General features: G+C 52.7%; 7 protein-coding genes across 7 annotated transcripts; 4 read left to right on the plus strand and 3 right to left on the minus strand.

The window, feature by feature from the left end:
* Positions 1 to 50: 50 nt before the first annotated feature.
* Positions 51 to 798, minus strand: PV07_10423 (uncharacterized protein; the record flags this gene model as incomplete). Its single annotated transcript, XM_016397753.1, has 2 exons — positions 51 to 544; positions 780 to 798. 2 exons carry the CDS (start codon positions 796 to 798, stop codon positions 51 to 53), a joined length of 513 nt encoding a protein of 170 aa, XP_016244944.1.
* A 9,687-nt stretch (positions 799 to 10,485) lies between these two features.
* PV07_10424 (uncharacterized protein) lies at positions 10,486 to 11,842 on the plus strand (the record flags this gene model as incomplete). The annotated part of the gene is made up of 5 exons (XM_016397754.1): positions 10,486 to 10,752; positions 10,859 to 11,036; positions 11,116 to 11,288; positions 11,359 to 11,458; positions 11,538 to 11,842. The coding sequence occupies 5 exons, from the start codon at positions 10,486 to 10,488 to the stop codon at positions 11,840 to 11,842; spliced, it is 1,023 nt and encodes a 340-aa protein (XP_016244945.1).
* A 936-nt stretch (positions 11,843 to 12,778) lies between these two features.
* On the plus strand, positions 12,779 to 14,072 carry PV07_10425 (uncharacterized protein). Its single transcript, XM_016397755.1, has 3 exons — positions 12,779 to 13,216; positions 13,274 to 13,599; positions 13,651 to 14,072. The coding sequence occupies exons 1-3, from the start codon at positions 12,857 to 12,859 to the stop codon at positions 13,751 to 13,753; spliced, it is 789 nt and encodes a 262-aa protein (XP_016244946.1). The 5' UTR covers positions 12,779 to 12,856; the 3' UTR covers positions 13,754 to 14,072.
* PV07_10426 (uncharacterized protein) lies at positions 13,753 to 14,878 on the minus strand. The gene is made up of 2 exons (XM_016397756.1): positions 14,223 to 14,878; positions 13,753 to 14,163 (listed from the first exon to the last, which is right to left on the minus strand). Exons 1-2 carry the CDS (start codon positions 14,640 to 14,642, stop codon positions 14,017 to 14,019), a joined length of 567 nt encoding a protein of 188 aa, XP_016244947.1. The 5' UTR covers positions 14,643 to 14,878; the 3' UTR covers positions 13,753 to 14,016.
* A 173-nt stretch (positions 14,879 to 15,051) lies between these two features.
* Positions 15,052 to 16,754, plus strand: PV07_10427 (uncharacterized protein). The gene is made up of 2 exons (XM_016397757.1): positions 15,052 to 16,048; positions 16,106 to 16,754. Exons 1-2 carry the CDS (start codon positions 15,274 to 15,276, stop codon positions 16,192 to 16,194), a joined length of 864 nt encoding a protein of 287 aa, XP_016244948.1. The 5' UTR covers positions 15,052 to 15,273; the 3' UTR covers positions 16,195 to 16,754.
* PV07_10428 (uncharacterized protein) lies at positions 15,307 to 17,086 on the minus strand. Its single transcript, XM_016397758.1, has 2 exons — positions 16,978 to 17,086; positions 15,307 to 16,910 (listed from the first exon to the last, which is right to left on the minus strand). Exons 1-2 carry the CDS (start codon positions 17,040 to 17,042, stop codon positions 16,235 to 16,237), a joined length of 741 nt encoding a protein of 246 aa, XP_016244949.1. The 5' UTR covers positions 17,043 to 17,086; the 3' UTR covers positions 15,307 to 16,234.
* Positions 17,087 to 17,308: 222 nt separating this feature from the next.
* On the plus strand, positions 17,309 to 26,269 carry PV07_10429 (uncharacterized protein). The gene has a single exon (XM_016397759.1). It carries the CDS (start codon positions 17,856 to 17,858, stop codon positions 25,485 to 25,487), a length of 7,632 nt encoding a protein of 2,543 aa, XP_016244950.1. The 5' UTR covers positions 17,309 to 17,855; the 3' UTR covers positions 25,488 to 26,269.
* Positions 26,270 to 26,335: the final 66 nt, after the last annotated feature.

Genomic DNA, 26,335 nt, shown 5'->3' on the forward strand with positions numbered 1-26,335 from the left:
TCTTCAATGGCACCATTTCCTCCCTTTGGGCAAAGATCCAAGGAAATGTTTTACTGATGCAACGCGAAAAAGAAATCTCGTTGTCCTTGAGCATTCGCTAGCACGGTACCACTCACCTTGGATCTGACATAGCGACCGTGGTCATCATACACCCACTCGACTCCAATATCCTCTTCGTCGGTCTCAGCGCGGCGCATCAGATCGACGTGCGATCGAAACTCCCACTTGCCGCTGACAATAATATTAGGCACAGAGCCAGGAATGACGGCCTCTCTGGTGGTGACCGATCTACCACCGCTGTCAGCTTTCCGGACCGCTTTCTTCAACCACGGGTGGTATTGCGTGATGTCGGCGACCATGGCAAGAAACATCGGTCTCGCGGTTAGGTGTCCGTGTATTGCCTCGTCCATATCCTGCGATTCGACCAAGGTCCAGAGATGCAGCTCTTGGAGGTTTCGAAACCAATCGCGGAAGAACTGGCCGTACTTGTAAGATGAGGGCCCATGATTGATGAATGAGGGCCCAGGACTGAGTAATGATGGGCCTTCCCACAAGAGTGTCAACTGCGCCTTCTTGATGAGCGCGGTGTCGTTTTTTGGTCACGCTGCATTCCAGTTCGCCTCCAGTGAACAGGTCGGTGCCATAGGAAGCGCGAATCCCCCACAGATTCTCACCATAGTACATTAAACGTCCCTCCTCATATATCTGTCTGCAGACAAGAAGAAGGTCCCCAGGCTCACCCCGTCCACCATCACTAACCCAACTCTTCAGATTCGTACCGATCGAGGTTTGAGCCATTTTCATTTCCAAGTCCTCTTCAGAAGTGTCGCACGATTGTGGCCTGAGATTTAGTAGAAGTTCCCGGTCGCTCAATAAGACATGCCGGAAAATCTGGTCTCGGATTTCACGGAGTATTCCCAGGAGCTGCAGATCGGGGTCCTCGGAGGCACTTGAGAGCTCTGCTGGCTGAAGAATGGGCAATCAGTTGGCATGTTTCCTCGATGTGGGAGGTCTTACATGAGGCCTTGTCTTCCCCCCCAAGATTAAGCTCAATCAACCACGAACTCGCAATACAAGACTCATCGCATATCAGGGTTGATCTTCTCTTTATTAGGTATGCTTCTAAACCACCAGCCTTAGAGCCAAGGTCGTTCATGGCGTGTCCTTGGAAGCTTGATGAATGACGAAAGGCTACTGTGGTAGAGGAACTCGTTCGACTCTTGAATTGAGACTGACGTCTGGTGGCTTGAACGTTGGGCGAAGATGAGTAGGGGGTCATGCTCAATTGAGAGGCTGCAAAGGACACAGCAGTGAGACCACAATCGTTGGATGCGCGAGGAAGAGCTTTCAAGTTTGACCACCGGCAGGATATTGAAAATTGGCACAACACCAGCAACGGTCAAATTCAGTGATAGTCCTTCATCAGCGAACTTCTGTAGATTGTGGTTCGGCTAGCGATGATGGACTGGTTGTTGTGCTAGTGACCCAAATGGTCCTCTTGTGTCGACTTGAAGCAAGTTGCACTCTCAGAAAGACTCTTTTTTTTTTGTTTTTTTTTGAAAAGGGCATGAATTTCACAGCTTCTGCTGTTATTTGACTATCTTCTGGGTAGTAGTACCTGGTACTAGAGATTGGGTACTGCGCACTGTGCACTCACCAACGTGGAATTTAACAACACCCGCCAGCCCAAGCCCATCAGCCAAGAGCAGCCGTCTCACTGTCTGGTGGTATGTCGCAGCCGGGGTTTTGCCGACTTGTCCATAGTCCCTTCTCAGGTTTTTGCACCAGTTTCCTTCTGATCCTGAGTCGCTATGGCGGTAACACCCTCACCCAGTGTTCGCATGCTCCTCAAACCGCCGAATTCTTGTTCTGGATGCCTTAGACAACCTCTGACTTGAGTTCCCCAGCTTCAGTAACCCCCATTTCCGCGGCATACGTGGTCTTTGGTGTCCACCCCGATGAGGTCCGCGGAGTTGTCTCTTCTAGCATACGGTCGACTTGTTCAAGTGTAAGGCCCTTGGTCTCAGGGATGAGGAAATAGGCGTACACAAGGCAACATGCACACAGAGAACCCCAGATGAAGAAAACCTTGGGCCCGAGGTTGCCTTTGTCGGATCCAACCATGAACGGTGTGATGACGGCAATGATCTGCAGCGTAAATCGGGTTAATGGTTGACCATAATCAGAAACGGGGCCTATACTTACACAGTTCCAGAGCCAGTTTGAGGCGGTAGACAGCCCAACTCCACGAGACCGGATTGGGAGTGGAAAGACCTCTCCGATCACGACCCATGCACCGGGGCCCCAAGTGGTTGCGAAAAAGAAGATGTAAATGCAGATGAATGCAATCTCGGCTTTGACTGTCTGCGGATTGTGACCGTTGGTAGTTCCAGCGATTGCGACGATAAACTGGCACACCACCATACCGAGAGCACCCCAGATCATGATGGAACGACGACCAAACCGCTCGATGATCCAGAAAGACAACGGCGTCGAACAGACGTTCACGAGGGTCGTGATCAGAGAGATCAAGAAGGGGTTCTGAATCGTTCCAAGCTGGGTGAAGAAAGTGGTGCCGCTAAGTCTACTGTTAGCGCGATACAATCGACAAAGCTTTGTGGTAAGATCTTTGCAAGGAATGCGCGGATTGCTCAAACCGACTTACAAGTAAAAGATGAAGTTGACTCCTGTCCACTGCTGCATCATCTGCAAAGAAGTACCCAAAATCGTCCGACGCAGGTTAGAGCTCGGTTTGAACAGACTGCCTTTAAAGCAGTTCGCCCAGCTCGCGAAGTAACTCCCCTGGGGGATGACTCGGAGCTCATACTCGTGATTTGCCACGATCTCCGCCAGTTCCTGTTGGATCAGCTCCGATCCGCGAGGCTGGCCTCGCAGTCTGGCAAGGGCGTGGGTTGCTTTGTCAAGGTTGCCGCGTTTGACAAAATAGCGTGGAGATTCGGGCAAGGTAAACAGTCCCACGGCCAGTATGATGGCCCAGAGCATCTGAAGAGCAATTGGGATTCGATATGAGCTGGAGTCGGTGAAATTTTCCGTGCCGTAGACAACGCACGAGGCCAACAAGAGACCGAGGGTGATGCAGAACTGGTAGCCAGACACAAGAGCACCACTATATGGTTTGTCAGAATGGGATACTTGAACAACACTAGACTGGGCCTCCAGGGAGACTTACCGGACCTTGCGGGGGGAGATTTCCGACATGTACAGTATGATTATTGCTGACACAAAACCAACACCAAAACCAGCTATGAGACGACCGGCGATGAGAAGACCGTAAGCCGTTGCAGCAGTCTGGAGGGCGGCACCGAGACAGAACACGACGCAACCGGCAATGATGGTGGTTCGGCGTCCAATGAAGTCAGCGAGGTCACCGGCAATGACTGAAAAGAGGGAGTCAGTATGGCTTGAGGACAGTGATTTGAACCGACCTACTTGCACCGAAGAAGGTCCCGCAAGACAGGATTGACACGATCAGGGACTGGCGCCATGAAGGAATGACAAACGCTGCCCTCTCTGCCGCCGTGGCATCTGTCCCCGGATACGGCTTGCCAGTGAACTCATGAATGAAAAACTTCATTGCCATGACGCCATTGATGTAACCCGAATCATACCCAAAGAAGATCCCTCCGAAAGCCGCAAAGGCGCACATCAGGTAAGCCCTCAAAGTGACGGGAGCTTCGATGCGGGCGACATCGGTCGTGGCCGCAAGGTGAACAGCGCCGTCACCAGCCATGGTGAGTGATCAGGGATGTAAGATAGTGTTGATGTAAACAATGCTGATACACTTGATCAACTGCGGAAGTATGCACAGCGGAGAGGAGGCGAGGATCTGGTGAGGCTCGGTGCAGGTCGAGGATGAAGAGATGGAGAGATTCGCAGGAGGCAGAGAAGAACAAAGAGATTTCGAGCGATCAGGAGAGCGAAGCAGGCGCGTCTGGATGGCCGAGTACTTGTAGTCGCGAAGGCTGGATGAGGCAAGGCAGGCAGTCGCAGGCAATGTTTGTCGTTCACGTGGCACTGGAACAAGTGAAGAGACGCTTCATGCTCAAGTGTCAGCTGGACGTGTTGCTTTGTCTAACAATGCGAGTCTCCTCTTCACCTTCTGCCTCTTCAACAATCCTGATGTCCAGCTCTTAGTGGTATGTGCTGGTGACAGTCGTGCTGTGTGACAAGGCGCCCAGTGACTTGGGATGCTCGGTGGAGGTCGGACAAGGCTATGAGCCGAAGATTGAGACACGACAAGTTATAAATATCGAAGGTGACAGGCTTGCTCTCTGGTCAATTCGCAGCCTCAGCCTTGGTCCAAGAAGCCACCGCAAGGCTGAACCTCAACAAGGCGGACAGCCTCGTCACTTGGCAGTCATACCTGTCACACATCTCTGACTTTGTACAATCTGATCGCCTCACATCACCTGCCTCCCTCTCTCGATCTCATCAGCTGCTCATAATACTCGAGCTCATTGCCATGAAAGCCCTTACTTGGCTTGACCACAAAGAATGATTTCTGCTGCGACACGTGCCCGCCATATCCTTTGTCTCCCCAGAAAACAACACGCCAATGGATGCTGAATCTAGACCTGGCTTGGGCCAATTTAGCGTTCATTTGACGTCCTGATGCTGCGGCTCAAATGGGTTTCCTTCTCACAGGGACGTCTGTTTTTCGTGGAAGACAACCTCAATCACCGTATCTGAGCTACCCTCGGGTTTCACGAACGCCACAGTCTCCAATCTCTCATCCGCCCTCGTGAACAGCTCGACCCAATCATCCTTCCCCCTCTCAAGCGCATTCATTACCGTCCACATTTGCAGGTCCGCTGTTGTGGTTAGGCGTTCCAATGGCGGAGGGGCGACTCCTATCGGCGGCATGACGTTGTCGGAGACAATGATTCGCGCGCCGTCCTTCATAGTTCCACATGTACCATTGATGAGGTTCCGTAGGATTTTGATGGCAATGGCATCGGACCAATCATGGAGAACATGGCGCAGAAGGAAGACGTCGGCGTTGTGCTGGGGTTGGGGTGTCATAAAGTCATACGGTTGGAACGTGATCCGCGATTTGAGACTCGTCGGAATGAGAGCGTCAAAGGAATCCTCGACCTCGGGCAGATCTTGGACCACGAATCGCAGGGCTGGAAACTTCTCTGCCAGCGACATTGAGATGAATCCGCTGGAGCCCCCAACCTACACAGGTGGTCAGATCAGAGGTCTACAGTTGTGACCCACGAATACTCACGTCGATGACTGTTGCTTCACCTAGACCCTCCCAATTGAATCCTTGAAGAGTGTATCTTCTGTCGTGGCCACCACCGTCCATAGCTTGCATTGCCTGAGCAAAAAGACGAGCGCGCCAACCTTTCTCAGATCCTTCACCGTCATTCTCAAGCCAGTCAAACAGCCCTTTCCCGCGGTCCAAGTTCCAGGCCATGTTGAACGCAGTTTCCGCCGGATCTTGCGAGTCGCCATATTTTTCGACAGCATCCGCCAAACGTGAACTGGCAGGTTGGACTTCTCCAAGGTTGTGATGAATCCACGGCTTTAAGGACGGGTTCTTGACCGGCGCTATGGAGAGAGAAGTATGGGCGACGTGGTTCGGCCGGGGTTCGAAGAATATATTCTTGGTCATGGCATGTCTAAATAGCCGGCGAAGTTGTCTTTCGGTTATGGGGACCTTTTGTGCAAGGTCCGCATAAGAGATATCTCCATCCGTCGGCACCGCGTCGAAGACGCCAAATCTGGCGAACGCGCTGAGGACAGTGAGATCATGCTTGATCTACTAGCAGTGAGATGAATAAAACGCCATTTTCAGCATTCACAGCATACCGTGTACGCCTGCCAGTAGATATAATCTTGTGGTCCGGCCGCCAGCTGCTCAATTGCCCAGGCGGAAGTGATGAGGCTCATCCGTGCTTCCTGCAGCTCCGTGAGATCTGGGCCTTCAAAATGTCTCATGGGACTGTCAGGTAAGAAAGAGGGTTGCGGAAGACTCTGCCCTTCAAGGATATCAACGATCGTCTTCGCACTGGATGCGATGGACTCCGCCAGGCCAATGAGGCTGCGGTGGCTGACAGATGCAGATCCCATTGCTTGACAGGCTCTTCATGTAAAACTAGAGTACTGCCACGAGGGAACCGGAGAATGGAGGGGCTGTGGAGGAACAAAAGTCATATCGGGGGCACCTTTTCCATATTTGAGCTTAGATATAGACACTACCATCTCCTCTTAGCACGAAAAGCCGGGAGAGTTGCCCTCGGGTAGACCTCCTCGAATCCATGGAGCTCCTGTAGCATTTGCGACGTCTGCGCGTGGGAGCACCTTTCACCGACATTTTCACCCGCGCCGGGGCCATGTCAGACTCGTATCGGCTGGTCCTATACAAACGACTCCACAAAATGATCCGTAATGGGAAACCCCCAAAGCTTCTCGAGTGAGTGTGAGTTAGGATAGCATATCATGACCACGTCAGCACTTGAGGAATGACGCGTGTGTGGAGGCATTAACTGAGTATGGACATCTCGTTGAAGTCGCGAATCGGCCAAACAGCTAGTTGGTGGACGCAATTTCAGAGAGGTGCTCGGCGTCTCACACGAGGCGGGAAGGATTCCACGAATGGGACTCGACTTCTAAGTCCAGACCCCTGCACATACGGTTACAAGGAAGGATGGGGCCAAGCAATCTGGCTATATAAGGGGATGAAGTTGGAAGAGTAAGCAAGAGCCGTGCTTGCCCAGATGGAGAACTGGGTGATCCATCCAGATCAACTCCGGCTTGATGCGGCGAAACTCCGAGGGTCGAATGAGAGATTCGATCTCCTTGTCGAACGGTGGACGATGTAGGAGGTGGCGTTGCTCCGGGCCAAGCTGATTGTCAACATGTGGTCTTGGAGATAGATGCCTGATGACTGGGCCGTGGAGAGAAGGGAACAAAAGCTGGGCAGCTCTAATGGATTGTATATTACGACGTGGGCGTCGGATACCAAGAGAAAGCGAACTATTCCCAATGTAGAACTGGTGGATTAATATTTCCCCGAACGAGCTGCTCTCTCCAGAATTGTGCATTCATCACCACTCTCTTCTTCCATGTAGATGGCACGCGGATGACCCTGTGCTGTTCTTCTCAAGTTTGCGAGGTTTTATTCCCATCACATACTTCGATTGAGGTATTCAATCATCGAACATTGCCTTCTACGTGCCCGAGTCGACACCCCTCTTCGCCCCCACAAGATTGACATCTATTCTTCTGTTTGATTTCAAGACGCCTTGCAATAGGCTGTCTCTCCTTGGCCACGCCAGTCTGGAGGCAAGGGGGCTCTCAAAGGTTACAACCCCTTGTGTGGAGCTGCACTGAACCGACCGAGGAGATGGGATAGGCGACTGGTTGGAGCCGTGTGATACACGGTACGGCGACAACCCAGCTCTGCTCCTACAGCCCCGGCCCGTACCCCCTTCCCCCATCGTGGGGATAGCTTATCTGCCTCTAGGAGGAACTGCTCTCTGTTCTAGATGCTCTCTTCCAAACACTTCTATACCCTCGATCTGCTGCTTTTACGACTTCCCGACAGACCGTCAGTCCAAGATCTCGGCCAGCCGAGGTCGAGCCTAGCCAGCGCCCTACGATAATATGGGAAGACCCATTATCCTCGCCAAGAGAGACGGGAGTTTTTCGAAAAGAAAAGCTTTCTTCTCGAGTCTAGAATGTGTTGATTGTTCGGCTAATCTCGTACTGCGTGGACCACGTGCGGCTGAGCTGAATGCAACAAAGTTTACCGTCTTGGGTTGATTGGATCCATGCGCTCGCCTCGTCTGGCAAAACGTGCCGCCAAGGCTGCAAACAAGACTTCCTAAGCTCGTGAAAGCTTCTTAAGCTTCTGCGCCGCAAGGCTGGGCTTTGACATCGTTGGAGGATCGTGGAGCATGTGTCAGGTCAATGGCCCCGGTCGACCTTCGCCGGAGCCTTTAGCTCTCGTGTTCATCCCGCGTCGCAGGTAAGGAGGCGAGTACATTCGTGCCAGCACGGTGGGAGATCGAGGCTCACGGCAAAGGGGCTTCGCTCATATATGGCGCGCCGTCCATGGAAAGGGTTCGAGGGAGACAAGCCACTTCCGGTTTCTCGAGGCACTCGAACGAAGAATCGGGACTTGGTTTTTGTTTGTTCTCAAGTCGGTGCACTGACATTTGTCCGATCATTGATATCTGCTCGGGAATATGGGAACCATAATGTCACCATTTCTGCTCCTTGTCTTCTTATCCACCGGCGTTCTCGCTTCGTACTTCCAGCCTCTCTACCCCATCGAGATCGATCAAAGGTACACGCGCAGCATACGAAACTCCAGCCAACTCCGGGGCGATTTCCTGCACTTTGATGGCCTGGTCAAGCGAGATGATTGCGACCCAACAGACTCGACGCCTTGTCCCGGTATGAATGAACACATTCGTTGATTGATGGGAGGTTTTTTTTTTCCCTTGTCTCGGGCTCCCTCCGCTGACAATGCCATGGAAATTCAGACGGCTGTTATAACGGTGCGAACGACGTCTGCTGTGCCAATGGAGGCGCCGTGCCACAGGGGGATGTCTGCTGCGACGACAGCGCGGGAGGCGGCTGCGCAATCGGCCTGACCTGTGGCTTCTGCGGCTCCAACGGCGTCTGCTGCAGCGACGCTTCGTGCACCGTCTTGGTCGACACGGACGGGTCGTCGGTGACACTCGGTCCAGACGACTGCAAGGCGACAGCAGGGAACACGGTGGCGTCTGTTGCAACGATTGGGGCCGCCGGCACGACCACTCCGACACCATCGCCCAGTACGACGGAGCAGCTCAGCACCACGCAGATCACACAGCTGGTTCCCTCCACGACTGAGAGCCCGCCACCGCCGCCGACCACCACGGAAGCACCCATTCCGACCACGTCGCCCGCGACAGTCGTGACCGTGGTGCTCACCACCTCGATCTCCAGCACGGTCTCCGCGACGCCCACAATCCCGGTGGTAACCACCAGTACCGAGGTTGTCCTGCCTCCAGAATCCACCACCTCGTCCGCCACGCCGTCTATGGCTCAGACTGCGGGCGTGGGGAGGGGTGTCGAGGGCCAGGGACTTTTGGCGACGACGGCGCTGGCGCTGGCGGTTGTGGGCATGCTGCTGATGCTCGCCTGAAGACGCTTGCCACCGATGAAAGGAGCTGTATCAGTTTGCGGTGCGAAGCATGCTGTGCTTTGAAATCTTGTGCCAGGGACCAGAGCGGCAAAGCACCAGGATGTTTCTGAGAGATATTGCGACTTGGACGATGACTGATCAAACACGCTGCTTTTCATCCTTGTAAGCCAGAAGTTGTATTTAGCGGTAGCTGACAATTTCTCTCGCCGCCGAGCCGATCCATACCTGGTACAGCTGATGTTGATCGGGTGTGGATGGCGCGGGTTGCTAGATGAGTGATCTGAACGTCTCATAGTCGCCGCTCGCTATTGAATCATATGTGCCCACATACCGCCCACAAACACACCCTACCCTAGTCGGTATATGACTGTACCCACTTACCGCCGACGCCATGTATGTATCATCGCGAGGGAGGGGAATCCACATCGTCTCCAACTTCAATAGTAAGCCAGAGGAGCTATCAACAGCAGGTCCGTCCCGCCTTTTTTCTACACCCGCAAAATCAGACGGCACTGGTTCCCACCGCCGGCTCCATATGGTGTACAGTTTGTACAGTCTCGGCGCGGATCCTTGTAGCACTGTGATCCGGTGCACAAGGACTTTGAGACTACACGCTCGCACGCATAATACTGCCTGGTCCGGAGGAAATGCCTCGCTACCTCCCTTGGCTGTTCAGGAGACTGCCTCAGCTAGTTCTTTCCACAGGTATGGATGCATTTGCAGTCAAGAATACGAATGGCGAAATCTCTGAACCATCCAACAAGAGAGCTCCTTCCGCCCCCTCTCCACAGAGATGTTAATGGAGATGATAATTCCCATCTTTTCTCGAAGAGAGATAGATTGGAACCAAACACGAATGGTAAAGTGACGATTCGGCCGAATGGCCGTCCGAGTCCCTTTTAGATGGCAAATCAGACCCTTGGACGGGGGAAACGGATAGCTAGATAGATAGACAGACAGCCAGGGAGACAGAATAGACGCGCGCGAAAAGTCCCACTTCCATCCTGCCGCTCGGCTAGGTGCAAGCGGCAGTTCTCTTCGCAGATTATCTTAGAAATCAACAAAGCGTATACGGTGGAATAAACACCCCGTTCGCCGTGATGAAACACCCCGGTCGCCGTGATGAAGCCTTTGCATTCTATTCATCATCGCCGATGTCTCGTCCTGCCAGGGTGAAACAGAAGGAAGAACAAGGCGAGGTAGAGAAACGATCACTGTCCGCGCCCGAGGAAAGGCCCGAAATAGCTTTTGGAAATTCTAAACTCTCCAAGAGAGGACATCCTAAGAGGTTGGAATAGAAGAAGCACACAAAGATCATCATGGCACAAGAGGACCGCCGCATCCCAGAGGGCGCTTGGGTCCTCGTCACCGGCGCAAATGGATTCATCGCTTCGCACATCGTCGATCTCCTCCTCGAGAAGGGCTACAATGTGCGCGGCACGGTGCGCAACGAGAAGCCCTGGCTCGACAAGTTCTTCGAGGAGAGATATGGGACGGGCAGGTTCGAGACGACCATTGTGTCGGCCATGGACGCCGATGCGGCCTTCGACGAGGCTGTCCGGGGTGTCGCGGGTGTGGTGCATGTGGTACGTTATTCCGTGCGATTTCTCTTTCCTGGTGGGATAAAGCACCCTCAGTTGCGTTGTGGAAGTCATGCTGAGCCAGTCCCTCGTTGTTTCTCCGGTTCCTCAGGCGACAGACGTCTCTTTCAGCCCGGACGCGGACGCCGTGATTCCCGGCGTCATCGCCAGCACTGTCAATCTCCTCAAGGCCGCCGCGGCGCAGCAATCCGTCAAGAGCTTCGTGCTGACATCCTCATCCACGGCGGCATTGATCCCTGAAGTGAACAAGCAAATGACTGTCGAGCAAAGTAAGCGAGACCACCCTAAGCTGAGGACACCCGCCTCCACTTCCAAAAAAGGGGAAGTGCTGAACTGTTTCATGTGCAGACACGTGGAATGACTCGATCGTGGAGGCCGTGTACAGCAAAGACACGCCCGAAGAGGCGAAGCCGTACGTGGTCTACGGCGCCTCGAAGACGCTGCAGGAGCGCGAGTTCTGGAAGTGGGCGAAAGAGAATTCCCCGAGCTTCTCGGTCAACAGCGTCTTGCCCAACATGAATGTGTGTGATATTCCATCATCCAGTCTCCGCCTCCCACACGTGTTTGCGCTGACTTCAAGACCACCTTCAGCTCGGCCGAATCTTGCTGCCAGAAAGCTTTGGTAGTACAATGGGCTGGGTCCGCGGTCTTCTGGATGGGAATGACCGTATGCTTCACGTGCTCCCGCCGCGTAAGTGTCCAAGTCCAACTGTGCCCAATTCTCATGAACCATCCCTTCCGAGTCCGCCACTAATCGTATTTGTTTCCAGAATGGTATATCGACGTCCGGGATGACGCTCGAGTCCACGTTGCGGCGTTGCTTGATCCAACAGTGCAGAACGAACGGCTCTTTGCGTTTGCAGGCCCCTACAACTGGACCGATGTCATCAACATCTTGACCAAGCTGCGGCCAAACAACACAAAAATCCCCAAAGCTCCATCGGAAGAAGGCCGTGACCTGACCGATATCAAGGGGAGCAAGAGGGCAGAGGACCTCATCAAATCGTTCTTCGGCGTTTCTGGCTGGACGAGCCTGGAGGATAGTCTTGCTGCGGGCATCGCAGACCTGAAGTAGGCCGAGGGTCGAATGGTTGACTCGACAGACTCATTCCATCCCACCGCCTTTAGCGAAGTAAACCAGACAGCTATTTTCTCTTGCCAAGATAGATCACCAACTGTGGTCACAACTCACACAACCTTCTGCTAGACCTTGTCCCAACTCTTCACAATCGCGCCTTTATATATTTTGGCAGCCCATTTTATGTCAACAATTCAGATGAAGCCAACCGGTCCCTGGGATTCTCACGCTGTGCAATGTCACAGGTAGGTTCCACACTCAATTGGGTGCTTCGGATGATTGTTACTCGCAAAACAAAAAACCTCCCCGTTGCGACAACGCCGGGAAAGGGTTAACTTCCCTCTTGATTGCACCGCGAAATAATGTGGATGCGCTCGAGGAAAAAGTTTTTTGCTCGCTCGAACTCTGGTTCTGGAGGAGACTTTGGAGTTTGTCATTGTCGTTTTCTTTTTTTTCTTCGTGGAAGTCATCCAGGCTGGAACTGAGATCTCCCACCTTGGCAGACCATGTCACCCACGTGTCAAACTACTGCTGTACCATGCGGATGAAAGAAGACCACTCTCATTGAACTCGAGACTATCCTTTTGCGGCAATCTTGCTGGTGTAACGATGCTCTGTGCAGGAGGATATCATCCTACACCAAAGAGGGCGTCTCCCACCCGAAAAGCCGCAATCCTCTCCATCCTGTTTCCTTTCTGTCGTCCTGACAATGCATGAAACACCGCAGGCGAGGAACTGAGAATGAGTGCGACCGTTGACGTTTCGTCTGGTCGTCTTGCCAAGAAGTCCGTGACATCGGGAGCCGGCTCAGTGTGGCTCCGAACCGAGTCGGTGCCTGGGGAAGTGGAAGCCGATTGGCTCTGGCGTTGCTGCGACTGGTTTCGACCGCGTGGTGTATATCAACGACGACATCCGTCTTCTATTCACCTCCACGTTTGGTTCGTGGATTCGAATTCGCGTTTCTTCTATAAGCTGCACCTCGCACCTTTCAGCCACGTCGCAAGAAAGAGAATGTCCACCGAAAAGTCCAAGTTAACCCTAGCCCGCGGCTGGCCTGAAAAGGGAGTATACAGCTGGTCGCCCTTTGTGACAAAGGTCGAATTCCGGTTTCGACACGCTGGGCTGGCTTACGACGTCGAAGCCGGGTCAGTCAAGGTGGCCCCAAAGGGCAAAATTCCGTACGTGGATCTCGGGCCTCTTCAGGACGGGGGTCACAATGGGCCCTCCCTCTTGGGAGACTCGACATTCATCATCCAGAGGCTCTTGAGCATGGCCCGAATTCAAGACCTGAATGGGAGCTTGCCGGAACAATCGAAGTTGAATGATCTTGCTCTTCGGGCCTTGCTGGAAGACAAGTTATATTTCTATCACGTGAGTACTGTTTTAGCATTTTGGTCTTCCACAGAGAGGAATTGACATTGTTACCAGATGCGCGAGCGATGGATCGAAAACTTCTATATCCAGAGGGAAAAGGCTCTGTGGTCGATGCCGTATCCAGTCCGTGTGATTGTTGGACTTCTCATCTATCGAGGCGTGACGAAAACTTTGCACGGTCAAGGAGTGGGACGACTGACTGGCGAAGAGGTGCGAAGTTTGAAGTCGGAGATCTGGCAGTCGATCGACAGCGTCCTCAACAGCAGGCTGCGGCAGGCTCCGGGGAGCGATGCCCCTGCCTGGGTGTTGGGAGGAGAACAACCGACTGAGGCCGACGCGACTTTGTTCGGTTTCATAGTTTCTGTGCTCGTCAGTGACAGGTGAGCATCCCGAGTCCGTGTTGCCTCGAGGAAACTACTGAGTCCGTTTAGCGCTCCAGAGTCAAAAAAGATCGTGAAAAGCTTCCCCAGTGTCGTCACGTATGCGGAAAGGATACATAACTGCTACTTCCCGGAGTATGAGAAATGGACCTGAGTGGCCAGTGGATGAAAGATTTGGTCTTATGGTTTGACAAACCAGGTTGTTTAGAACGAGAGAGGATGGTGCAACAGCAGGTCTTGCGCAAGATCCAGAACCACGCATGTATATTCGACCTCGCCCAAGCTTGGATGATGTCGGACACGAAGGACCGAGTTGTGGTGAAGACCTAAACCGCCGTCCCCAGAATCCAGCAAATACGATGCAGGATAAGAACCGGAGATGGTGGAAGCAGCCTTTATCAGACTTCGGTAGAATATCTATCGCGCAGACATCACGCCTTCCGCTCCCTGCTCCCCGTCTTCCTTTACCGCTCTAGAGTCAGCTTGACTCGGATCCATCGTAGTTTGGATCTTTCTCAAAATCCTGGCAGGATTGCCGGCCGCGACATGGAAAGCAGGGATGTCCTATCCAAGAGTTAGAGACGAGACTCGGTCCAAGAGTAGGAAATCCTCGAGCTTGCTACCTTTGTCACCACACTTCCGGCGCCAATGGTGCTACCTCGCCCTATCGTAACCCCGGGCAAGACGACAACGTTTCCTCCCAGCCAGCAGTCTTCGCCAATGTTGATCTCTTTCCCAAGTTCAGGACCGTTGGTACCATTCCTGAGCGCCGGATCAAGAGGATGAGTCCCGGAATAGAAGCTGCAATTCGGCCCGACCAAGGTGCGGGCTCCAATGCGGATGGGGCAAGTGTCAATGAAAGTGGAGTTGAAATTCAATTGCGCCCCTTGACCCAGAATAATGTTGAAGCCGTAATCGGCGTGAATTGGGCCGCAGATCCAGGGCTCCTTTTCGAAGAGCTTGTCGTCTTCTACCAAAGAACGCTGCGGCGGTGGAAGGGGGCGAGTGTCGCTGGTGATTCTGTGAGGCAGACATAAGACCATGCCTCAAGAGACTTGTGCACATGCGGCGTATCTCTCGCTCACCTACTCTCTCCATAGTTCGATGACTCTGCGCCGCGTGGGCGACTGGGAGGTATTCAACTTGTCACAAGCTTGCTTGCATCGGTCTCGGGCGGCGATGAGCTCGGGGACAAAAGCATGATAGAGCTCGCCTCGTTGGGCCTTTTGCCATTCCGGATGATCGCGCATGTTGCAAGAAGATGTCCACCACAAGAGCTGGAGCGGGTGATGGAAGAGAAGAGGACGAAGCCTGCGTCACGAGATGATACCAGAGACCGGAACCGGAACATCGTTGATGCGGTAGAGTCCCCTTGCGCGGGCCTTTGTTTGGCCGCATTTCAAGCCTCTTTCAGGAGAGTCCGATGACACAATCTGCAGACGCTTTGAGACCCTCGACAGCCTCCTCCAGGTATTTTCCTTGCAATTGTTCTTCGCAAGAATGCATTCCTTTTGATTCACTCTCTCTTCGGGTTATTTGAAAATGCCATTGGTGACTTGTCATGAAGTGTGGGCTTTTTGATCGGTACAATTGCCAGATAATACCACTCGCGCCTTGAACAACCACGTCCCACTCCCCCAATCCGCCCTCTGACGGCCTACGGCATTTGAGAGCATGTCGGACTCCTCAACGCCCAGCTCCCCAGGGATCATCCATGAATTCCCCAGAGATCGAATTCAAGAACACATCAATGGCAGTGCTCGCGCGGATCTGCAGCCCATGTACATCCCACCGCTATACCTGCCTGGAGGGAAACGGGCACTTTCAGGGGTTTCGATTCGTGCCTTTGCGTTGGGCATTGCACTGGGCATTTCTACGATCCTGGCAGTGGAGCTGCTGTATTGGGGCAATGGACTTTGGAGGGCACCATGCTTTGTTGCAACACTGGCCCTGTTTCACTACCTTGAATTCGACATGACAGCAAGATATAATCCGCCGGATGCCTCAATCTCATCCTTCCTCTTACTGTCGAATGGCATTGGGTATGCCGCCGCCCACACCTCGGCCATGCTCGAGCTTCTGATCCGGTACTGGCTGTACTCCGACTACGCTCCAATATGGCTGAGGCTGCCATTCCACATCCCTAGGATCTTCCCATCAATTCCTTCCTCGATCACAGTTGGGTTGGGAGCCACTTTGATCGTCGTGGGACAGCTTGTCAGAAGCGCCGCCATGCGACAGGCAAAGACAAACTTCAACCATGTCGTGCAATGGACGAAGAGAGCAGACCATGTCCTGGTGACAGACGGAGTCTATGCCTTCTCAAGACATCCATCCTATTTTGGATTCTTCTGGTGGGGCCTGGGAACGCAGGTGCTGCTGGGGAATCGCATTTGCTTTGTAATATATGCTGTGGTGTTGTGGAAGTTCTTCCACCACCGAATTATTCGTAAGTGGTTGCTTCCTCGTTCCGTCATGACTCACCGTGCTGATGGTTTAATCACAGATGAAGAAAGGCATCTGGTTTCTTTCTTTGGTGAAGACTATATCGAATACCGCAAACGCGTCCCCGTCCGCATTCCATTCATTCGTTGATGTTTTGGTCAATCTTCAAGCTCACCAGCTTCCGGCATTTTCAGCTATTTTTGGGATTCTTCTGCTTACGGTCTCGAGGGGCGACCTTAGACTTGGATGCTGACTCGACCGTTTGGACTTTGACGGGATAGTATGTCGGTTTGGGTGTCTGGTCGAGCCAGGGAATATCAACCCCATCAACATTGTCTCGTACAAAATGCAGAAGTGTTTCAGCGCCAGGTGTACCCTCCCCAACGCCCAGCACGCCGACACGAGGCTGGTGAAGTGCCCGAGCCACCTGCTCTTCGGCTTGTGACGACCATTCCACTAGCCTCGCCCTGTTGGCCGCGGGTGCTGAGGTTGCCAACAGCAAAGGGAGGGAGGATGTCATTATGTCAGGCAGATTCTGGCGGCAGACAAAGACCACGGAAAGATTTGCAGGTGCGTGTCCCGAAGCTGGGTCGGCGTCCGTCTGCTGAGACAGCACTGGGGGCTTCCGGGTGCGGGCTAAGGATTCAAGCCTGCGGACTGTGCTATTAAACCCGAGAGTAATGTGGTCGTAAACATCGGGCATCCATTCTGGTAGAGAGTCTTCTTGCGTCCTCTCGTGTATTTTTCCGCCTCTTCCTTTGCCTTTGGAGCGCGCAACATGGTCGCGTCTGAAGTCGCCGATGGGCTGCAGTAGCCGGAGGAGAAGCTGCAAGAGTGCTTGCTCGGCGTCAGGAGAGATGGTGGGCCTGGCAAGGGAATTTGTGTCAGTTGAGCGGAAGGTTGCAGGAACATTTTGTCGTGTGAGATGACTACCATTGTGGCTCTGGGTATGGGAGGGACAGAGAATGCACAGTTGCTGTTTTCTTTGGTTTGTCCATGCTGGCAATCGCCCAGGGCGTGCAGAGGCCAAAAAACTTCACGGCGGCAGTGACAAGGCGCAGGGAAGGGCATGACGTGTGAGAATGCCAGGAGTAGTTAGGAGCGCTGAGAGCCCCTCGTCTCGGTGTGCACGGTGAGCAGCTCACGCGCCAGACGCGTTTGGTGAGGGCGGGACCGCCAATAAGCAAGTGTGCCGGGGCCCCTAACAACTTGGTCTAAGTCAACGGCAGCCTGCGAGCCTGGTCCATCTCTGTCCAACGACAACCCGACTCACAAAACCATCATCTAGACCATTTTCTCCTTCTCTCCATCCTCAGAAGAATTTCATTCTACGTGGCTATCGCTAGAACTCCCCTAGTCATTCCCTATCCGCCTCTGCATTTGCCTGTCACCGGTCGTGAAAAGCTACCCAAGACCAAACACCTGGGCCCCGCCTCTCACCACCACCACCGCCAAAAGCCCCCTTCTGCGTCTACTGGCCGCTCAACGTCCCTAGTCGCGAGACATGGCCCCAATCGACATCAATCTATCTCTACCAGATCGGCTGTTCATGCATTGAAGAGCCGTGGCCATCAGCCGCCGGCCGTGACTGTCCCTCTCTTGACCCGCCGGTGAAGATCAGGCACCGTTGTCGCCAGCCTGGTTTGCCTTGTTCCTGAGTGGCGGCCTTCTACATACAGCCTCTGCCAAGACCTCTCACTGCCTCACCTCAACCACTCCTTCATTCTCCGGTCAGTTTCGTATTCACCGCTCTCCCTTTCTTGGTTGCGGATCTGCCGCTCCTGCAGACTTCCAGATGCGACTCTCGTAACATGTCGTCCTCAATGTCCGATTCTTCCATCCGCAACCGAAGCGATTCAACCGAAGGTTCTGAGCTGCCTGAGCATGAGCACAAGCGTCCAAGGCTGAGTGATACCAAGCCTGATGGGACGCATGTCATGTCGGATTTACAGCAAGACAACGCCAGCCCCGCACTTTCTGTGCCAGTCGTCCTTGCAAACGGTGATGAGGAAGGAGCTCTCGTCAAGACGCCACCGCTCCCTCCCAGAACTGTAGCCCCTCCAGCTCTCATCTCCCCCACCAGCAAGGTTACCATCAACACCCGCCCATTGTCCTCTCAATCAGTAACGCAGCCAACCACAGAGGCCGAACCAGCGGGAATGCCATCCAATCTCTCACTTTCACAAACCCCCACGGTTTGTGGCGACTCCAAGGCTGACGCCAATGCCGCACCTGCCCCCCAACATCATCCGACCGAGTCGGCGGAAATCATCTCGATACCGTCCTCTCCGAGCAAGAGTCCTGAAATTGAGATTGCTGAGCCCGAAGACTTTGACCAGGATCCGAACCAGACAAGGTGGACTGGTCGCGTCAGTGGTGGAAGCTCCTCTGCATCTGTCCTGAGCTCTGTCTCACCCGGGTATGTAAACCGTACATTCCCTTTTTCTCAAGAATGGGCACCAGGGAGCACTCATAGGGTGATTGCCCGCATATCGGAGAATTTCCAACACGCTGGTGGCCAAAATGGGGCGATATTCCGTCAAGTCAAGGATTGGATGATCGAATTTGTCTCCATCTGTGAGGACTTCCCCGCGATACTACTTGAAGAGGAGAAGGACTTCTGGCACCGACTGCCAGATCTCATCGAAGGGCTGCTACGACGAGAAGCAGGCCCGCCCCCTGGAGCCCGGACCGAAGATCTCGTCGACTTCTTCGTCGCTTTTGCTCAAATTGCCAAGCTCCTAATGGATTTCGACACCCGAAGACTACGCATACTCCGCGAGGATTCGGAACTTGGGGATGTCATGTCCCTCGGCTTGTTGTGTGCTAACTACCTACAACCTCTGACATGGATCCTCTCGGTCCGCATTCCCTTCTACGACGCATTGTGCCGTGCGCACGGTTTCGATCGGACGCACTTTTACACACTTGTCATCGATCGCCTTGGAAACCCGTCGACAGTGTCCCTATTGCCATCTATCTCTGCGCTTCTGTCTGAAATATGCGCTCTCATACTCAAGCGAGCCGATCTATTTCGGCCTTTCCACAATCTGCTCTCGGTGACCAATTGCATCATGGCTCCCATTTCCAACGTGTACAGTACCGAGACCAATTTTGTCTATGCGGCTTTCTCACAACTGGATCACATCCGCAACGGCGTTGCGGAAATAATATTGCAAGCAGACAATGCCATCCAACAAGCCATCGTAAAGCAAGCGGCATGGCTCAATCTAGAGACGGCGGGGAAAATAATTGACCTTCTGAATCCGATGGTGTCGACAATTGCGGTCGAGATTCCGCAGATCGGCAAGGACATTATATCTTCAGCTGGAGTTGGCTTCGCTGATTCGGATCTCACTGACCTCCCCAGCACAATGCCATACGCCTGGAAGTTCAAGACACTTCGGAAATTCATCACCAATGGGCGAATGGAACTTCGAGTTTCGGGCGTCGACAGCATGTCAACTGATCTTGTTCAGGTGTTCAAAGAGCACATCAGCGGCCAGGCGCAGCCTGCAATGTCTCATCCGTTAGTAAGGTTCTTGGTCAAATTCATCAAAGAGAACCAGCTGGTGGACTATATTGTCGGCGTCGACTCTCACCCACAGTTAATCCGCAGAGCTCATAACGTGGTCGGATTCCTCTGCGTCTCTGGGACTTACACGGACAACGACACAGACAATATCTGGAAAACCATCGTCGAGAGCCAGGACCCACGAACTGTTCATGAGGTCTTTAATCTCCTTCAAATGTGCTTCACTGTATACGACCTGCATGCACTTTACTACATCTGCCGAAAACTGTCGGATTATCCCATTCAGCGCTTCGATCTGCACGTCTTGCAGTTCACTACACTCCTGTTTGACAACCTCAGAACCAAGACCGGCATATCACCTCTGCATCTTGCAGTTGCCACGGATCCAATCACGCGGAAGCTATGCATACGACTTCTGCGAGAAGCCTCGATGGAGGAGAATGCATCTCTTGAACAAGCTCCACTGATACGGCGAGACTTTGCACAACATCTGACTAGTGTTCTGTCTCTGGGTCGCGCCGAACTCACTTTTGCTACGATTGACGAGGAAGAGAGGAATCAGATCATGTCCGAGGCTGCTTCGAACCTCGAAGCCCATACCGAATATGCCTCTGGCGATCTTCAAGTGTTGAACTGCTTACTACCGATGTTGGGAGGAGACGGGGTCGCCCAAGCAACCGAAAAGTTCGACCTGTTGGCACTGCTCATCGCCGATTTTGCATATTTGCGGGATCAATTCGACCTGATGGTCGCACGCAGTGTGCCCGTCAAATCAATCGAGGCAATGTATGAGGTGCGATCCGCATGCCTGTATTACTTCATTCTCTATGTGCCCGAAGTCTTCACCGCAGATCTCGTTCAGGTCCTTTGGACGTCCTTCTATTCGTTCTCACGACTCCCCACCTCCGTTAGGGCTCGCGCGTGGGAGACGTTGACCCATGCATTGAGAATCAAGCAGAACAAGGACGAGAACATTCTCGTGGACTTGATAATTGAGAAGCACTTGCCGACTCTCCCTCCCCAAGACTACAATGAACAAGTCCTAGAGTTCATCAGGGTATCGATTTTGTACACCATCAAACGCACCACGGCAAATATCCCTGACACCGAGGAAGTCATTGTAGTACCTGGGATCGAAAGAATGTGGAAAGTCATGTTGGATGCGCCTCCAAACACCGTTGAGAATCAAGCAACTGACTTCATCATCCGGACGTACTTGGATAACAACCTTGTCACCCGAAGGTCGAAAGAGGTAATCGATGCGACCCATGCTTCTCTCGTGGACCGTTCAGTGCAACAAGTTATGGCATCTGCATCCAAGCTAAAGTCATACACGGATGGGACCATGAGTGGCGAAGATGAGCCTATGGTAATTATTGCCTCTGAGGACGAAATACGTGCCGAGGAACTGCGTTTTGACCGGTCTTTACTGTTCCTCCGGAAATTTCTCGAAGGCATGAAATTACGGCCACGATACAGTCCAGTTCCCGACCAGCAGATCCACGGGCTGGCGGAATTTCCGGGCAAGAAGGGAGAGATCGTAGAACTCAAGATTCAGATCATGGCAAGCAAGTATATTACCGACAAGGTGCAAAATATTACTATCGGTTCTGAGAACACTTGCGACGAACTGCACAAGTATCTTTGTGAGGCGAGTGGCTTCACTCAGTTCTCGGTGTTCAATATGGGGCAAAAGGTTTTGCTTGCCGGACAATCGACGACTATCGCAGAGTCGAAAGTAGCCTCTGGCCTCCTGATTGTTCATAAAACGTTGAATACGCCTGAGAGCCCGCCAACCCGCGCCACTCGCGCCACCTCACCCGTTGACAACAAAATTATGCACCACTTCGATGACCTTTACGAGCTGCTTGATGCTGACGAGCGCCTGTCGAGAGAGGTCTACACATTCCTCAGCCTCTTTTCTGCACAAACTGAACTCGTCCGAGTTGTACGATCAAGAGACAGGTCGCCAACGGAGCTTCTGCCTCCCGGAAAACCTTTCAAGCTCTTGTATTGCGCCAGGGCTTTCCGGTCCTGCATTGAGGATGAGTCTTTCAGCTCTAACCCAGATTCTCAGTTTCTCATCTACAGCATTCGAACCATTGTGCAAGTCCTACCAAAGCTAGATTTGAATAACCCATCGGATGGGCTCCAGATGTCGATTGCACACAGCTTGATGGAAGCACTTCTTCTTGCATTCCGGGCCAAGGTACCCGCGGAAACATCGAGCGAATACATCGTGGGCCACCCAGAATTCGCAGTGCAAGCCTCAAGGTTGCTACGCTTTGCCTTAGAGAGCCAAAACACCAATATGGACGAGATTTCATCCTCAGCCATGGTGAAATTAGTCTTGGAAACTTTCATCGAAGCGTGCCTACACGATGAGCGAGTTTGGGCCTATGTGGATGCCGAAGCTGACTTCAAGGATCTGATCGTCACCGCTTTCGTTGAAGATTCTCGAGTTGATGTACGGCATTCACTGCTCGAGGTTGTGGTCGGTCTGACTGGAGCTGTTGGAACGAAGTTGTACCTCAAAATCAACAACCCGAGAGCACCGCGTTCGCGCTTTCCACCCGCTTCCATTGAAACTTGTCTCTCTCATTTGTGGAACGCTCTGGCGGACATCTTACCTCAAGCCTGTTTTCAACATGAGCGGTGCGCCGAAGTCTGCGAGACGATGCTTGCTATCCTAAGGAGGATAGGCAAGTCCTTTCCTCTTGGGACTGTCAAGGAATACTTTGACCAGTGGATCTCTATCCTCCTGAAACACGAACACGTCGAGGTTGTTGGTCAACCCCTAAGGGATCACGTGGTTGCCTGTCTTACCAAGCTGCTCCTCGAAAGCTGCAAACTGCTGAAGGCGTCAAATGCACTTCCTCTTGGCAATCGGATCATTGAACAGATCATTACATTATTCTTGTTTCCGCCTCTCTCTGAAGATGGGGCTGGGATAGCTGAGAACTCGAGATTGCCGGTCCTGGACAGTACCGTTCGGGAAAGCCTATACAACCTCATTCTCGCCCTGTGTCAAGGCCCGCAAGAGCTCGTAACAGTTGTCACCAAGTTAGGTGACGACTTACTACCTCCCGACTTTTTCGAACCCATGTATTCACATGACCGGCAGAACCTCCGCACAGATGTCGGCTACGCTGGACTACGAAATCTTTCGAACACTTGCTACCTCAACTCATTATTTTCCCAACTCTTCATGAACGTGCAATTCCGAGAGTTCTTTCTGAACATGCTAACCTCGGACGAAACGAACCAGAAACTCGTCCTTGAACTCGCAAAGGTCTTTGCATACATGCAAAATTCCTATGAAAAGTCTATTGATCCCTCGATGGCGGTTGAAGCAATAACGACTTACGAAGGCGAGCAAATTGACGTATCGGTCCAGATGGATGTTGACGAGTTCTTCAATTTGCTCTTTGACCGCCTTGAGGGGCAGATTGATTCTTCTGCCCGGGCAGCATTCAAGTCAATGTACGGCGGACAATTGGTTCAGCAAGTCAAGTCGAAGGAGTGCGACCACATTTCCGAACGACTGGAGCCTTTTTCCGCTGTTCAGGTAGAAATCAAAGGCAAAGTCCGGCTGGAAGACAGCCTTCGTGCCTATGTCGAGGGAGAAGTTCTTCAAGGCGAAAACAAATATTCTTGCACCTCGTGCGGACGTCACGTTGATGCGGTGAAGCGAGCCTGCCTGAAAGACGTGCCAGACAATCTGATATTCAACCTCAAGCGGTTCGACTACGACATCATGACTGGGATGCGGACAAAGGTTAATGACGAGTTCCAGTTTCCTGACACGCTTGATATCGCACCATATACTCTCGCAAGGCTCAGTGATGAGCAGCAATTGGGAGAGCCGGACTACTTCCAGCTTACCGGTGTCATTGTCCACTCTGGTACGGCAGATTCTGGTCATTACTATTCATTCATCCGTCAGCGACCGTCGGCGAAACCTGTTCACGAGTCATGGGTCCAGTTCAATGACCAAGACGTTGGCGTCTTCGATACCAATCAGATGCGCGACAACTGCTTTGGAGGGACCTCAGAAGCTGGCTTCTATCATCTGCCCAAATTTTACAGCGCTTACATGCTGTTCTATCAGAGGACGTCGAGTATTCGCCAGGTCGAGGAGCAGTATCGTTGCCACGACACAATCAATCCTGTCCGCATCCCGTTGCCGCATGGACTGGAGCAACACATTGCTCAACAAAATGAGTTGTTCCTGCGTTCTTACTGTGCCCAAGATCCTTCACATGCGCAATTCGTCTACAAACTTCTCGAACGCATGCCGCAGGGCATGGACCAATGCAGCGCAGATCACATACTCGAATCCGCCGTGATTGAAATGGTCTTGGACTATTTGCGGACTATATCCTGTCGGTTCAAGGAACAACCATTCTTTGAAGAGACTATTGGCGTTCTTCTCACTTCCATGCATCAGTGCCAAGAGTGCACCAGAACGATAGCTCACTGGTTTCACAACACACGGGTGCTTGAAGATGTGGTCGTCCGTAGCCCGTACCAGACGGTCCGAAAGTCGTTTGCCAACCTATTCTGTGTCACTTTTACTCGGCTTCGCTCGCTGAAGAAAGAGTTAGCAGATGGTGGACCACCGAGCAAGTTGGAGAGGGAGTACGCGGAGTGGCTTCAGGAGTGTCTCAAGCAGCTATCTCGATTGTGGGACGTGGTAGCCAAAACAAGTCGTTGTTGGGCTGACTACTTCGGCCTCTTGTACACCATACATCGGATGGGTGACGAGGAAACCATGTGGGTTCTCGAAGAAAATTACCTGGAAAAGTGCGTCGATATCATCATGATGCACCTGAATAATCCAGCCGAGTTCCCATTGTCCAGGAGGCTCAAGACACGATACGCCGCGTACTTGAGTGCTCGAGAGAGGAATCGGCCGTTCAACCACCCGGTGCTCATCCGCCTCTTTGTCGGTCTCCTCCTGAGAATCGACTTCCACCTAACGCCAACCAAGGAATTTCGCCAATATGACAAAAAAATCGGCTTGACTGTGCCTGAGAGGGAACTTCTCGGGTTTGATAAGATTCCTGCCAACTTCGAATGGTTCAGACGTTTGATTGCAGGACGGCAAAATTCAGCAATGGTGGACAGTCTCATAGAAGCGTTCTCGGCAGACCGAAGACTCGCTGGCGCTCTCTCCATCGTACTGGTGAATGGACTGAATGACCGGAGTATCAATATAGCCAGCAGCTTCCTTCGACCAGTCGTGACCTTCTGCGAGTTCTGCGACTCAGAGAATCAGATATACGATCTTGTTCAACCCGCCCTGGAGAGCATCGCAACGGTGGGTGTTGAATATGGCCGGGAGTATTTTGAGTTTGTGGACGCCTTGTTGAAGGTGGAAAATGCCCACCTCAACCTTGCGACGGGTTTCTTGGAGGACCTGCTACTGCAAACAGTGCATCAATGGGCACCAACGCTATTGCTCACACCCAATGAAGGTCAATTCAACGTCCGTCTCGGGACGGTGGACGTGCTGAAGAGGATCCTGTTCACCCCTCTACAAGAGCTTGCTCTCCAAGATCCTCACCTTTACTCGACGCTGGTCACGGCGGTGCACGAGTTGGCAACTAGCTGCTCCCACTTTGTGCAGACCACCTTCTTAAATCCACGTAGCCGAGAGAGCAACACGCTCCAGCCCGGCCAAGTCAGTCAATTGATCGATGTGGTGGAACATTGCCTGACTTACTTTGAACTCGAGAATCCCATCCACGAGGAGAAGATGAGTGAAATCCAGAACATCATGGGTGCGTTGAGGGCCAAAGCCGAGACAGCGGTTGAGACTTTGAGTTCGGCTGATTGGCAGGACGGGAGCAGTGAACTGGCCGAATTGAGTGCTGAGGACTATGAGGATCCGCTTAGCCCGTGAAATCCTTCGTGCAAAACACCGTTGGGCATGCGTGGGTTCCACGGGCAACCAGCGTTGGCTCTGGCGCAACTTTTCGGCGTCATTGATTGGAAGAGTCTTTCAGAGATACTTTGGGCGTGCAGGCAGGGCGTCGATGGATTGATCTGGGATAGCGAAATGGTAATGCTTCATGAGACCCAACAGACGGGATGTCAATGACGAAGATGACGGATAATGAAAAAAGCGAGCAATCGTGCTTGAAGTATCGAGCTGGCGTATCGACCAAAATGGTGACAGTGGACATGGCAGGCGTCGTTGCCGTGGGCTATTTCCTTGCAGTCGATCATATATTTCGGAGATGGAAGGAGTCTCTGCAACTCATACGTGACGCCGTGATTTTATCCAGGGCTTCGAGCGGTCGCGAAGATGGTTCTGGATTGGGGGCAGCTTAGGTGACAACTGGTGTGGCGCGATTAAAACACACGGTGATGGAACAAAAGAGCCCTTGGAAGCCGTGCCAGCCGATCTGATGGGGGGGATTGCTGCGAGCTGTTTTGAGGGGCGAATGGATATGAAGAGCAAGCAACAGACTGGGTTCGTTTTAGCATCTTCACTGGGCTCGAGAAGCCCAAAGGGGAAAGTGGTCTTTACACCTGAGCGTCATCCTCAGCCCTTTGTTTCGATTTCTCTATCAAGATCCGGGATGGGAGGGAAAGACGGGGCGGGATAGTCGGTTTGACATTCATTCATTCGGGGTCCCTTGGTACTGTCATGACTTTAATGAGATCAAATGATGAGCCACGATGACAACAATTGGTGTAGACATGGAGTTTCTCCCTTCCATTGGCTACGTGGTCCTGGCCGTGCAA

This window comes from Cladophialophora immunda (genome assembly GCF_000835495.1).
Source record: "Cladophialophora immunda strain CBS 83496 unplaced genomic scaffold supercont1.6, whole genome shotgun sequence".
NCBI lineage: Eukaryota > Fungi > Ascomycota > Eurotiomycetes > Chaetothyriales > Herpotrichiellaceae > Cladophialophora > Cladophialophora immunda.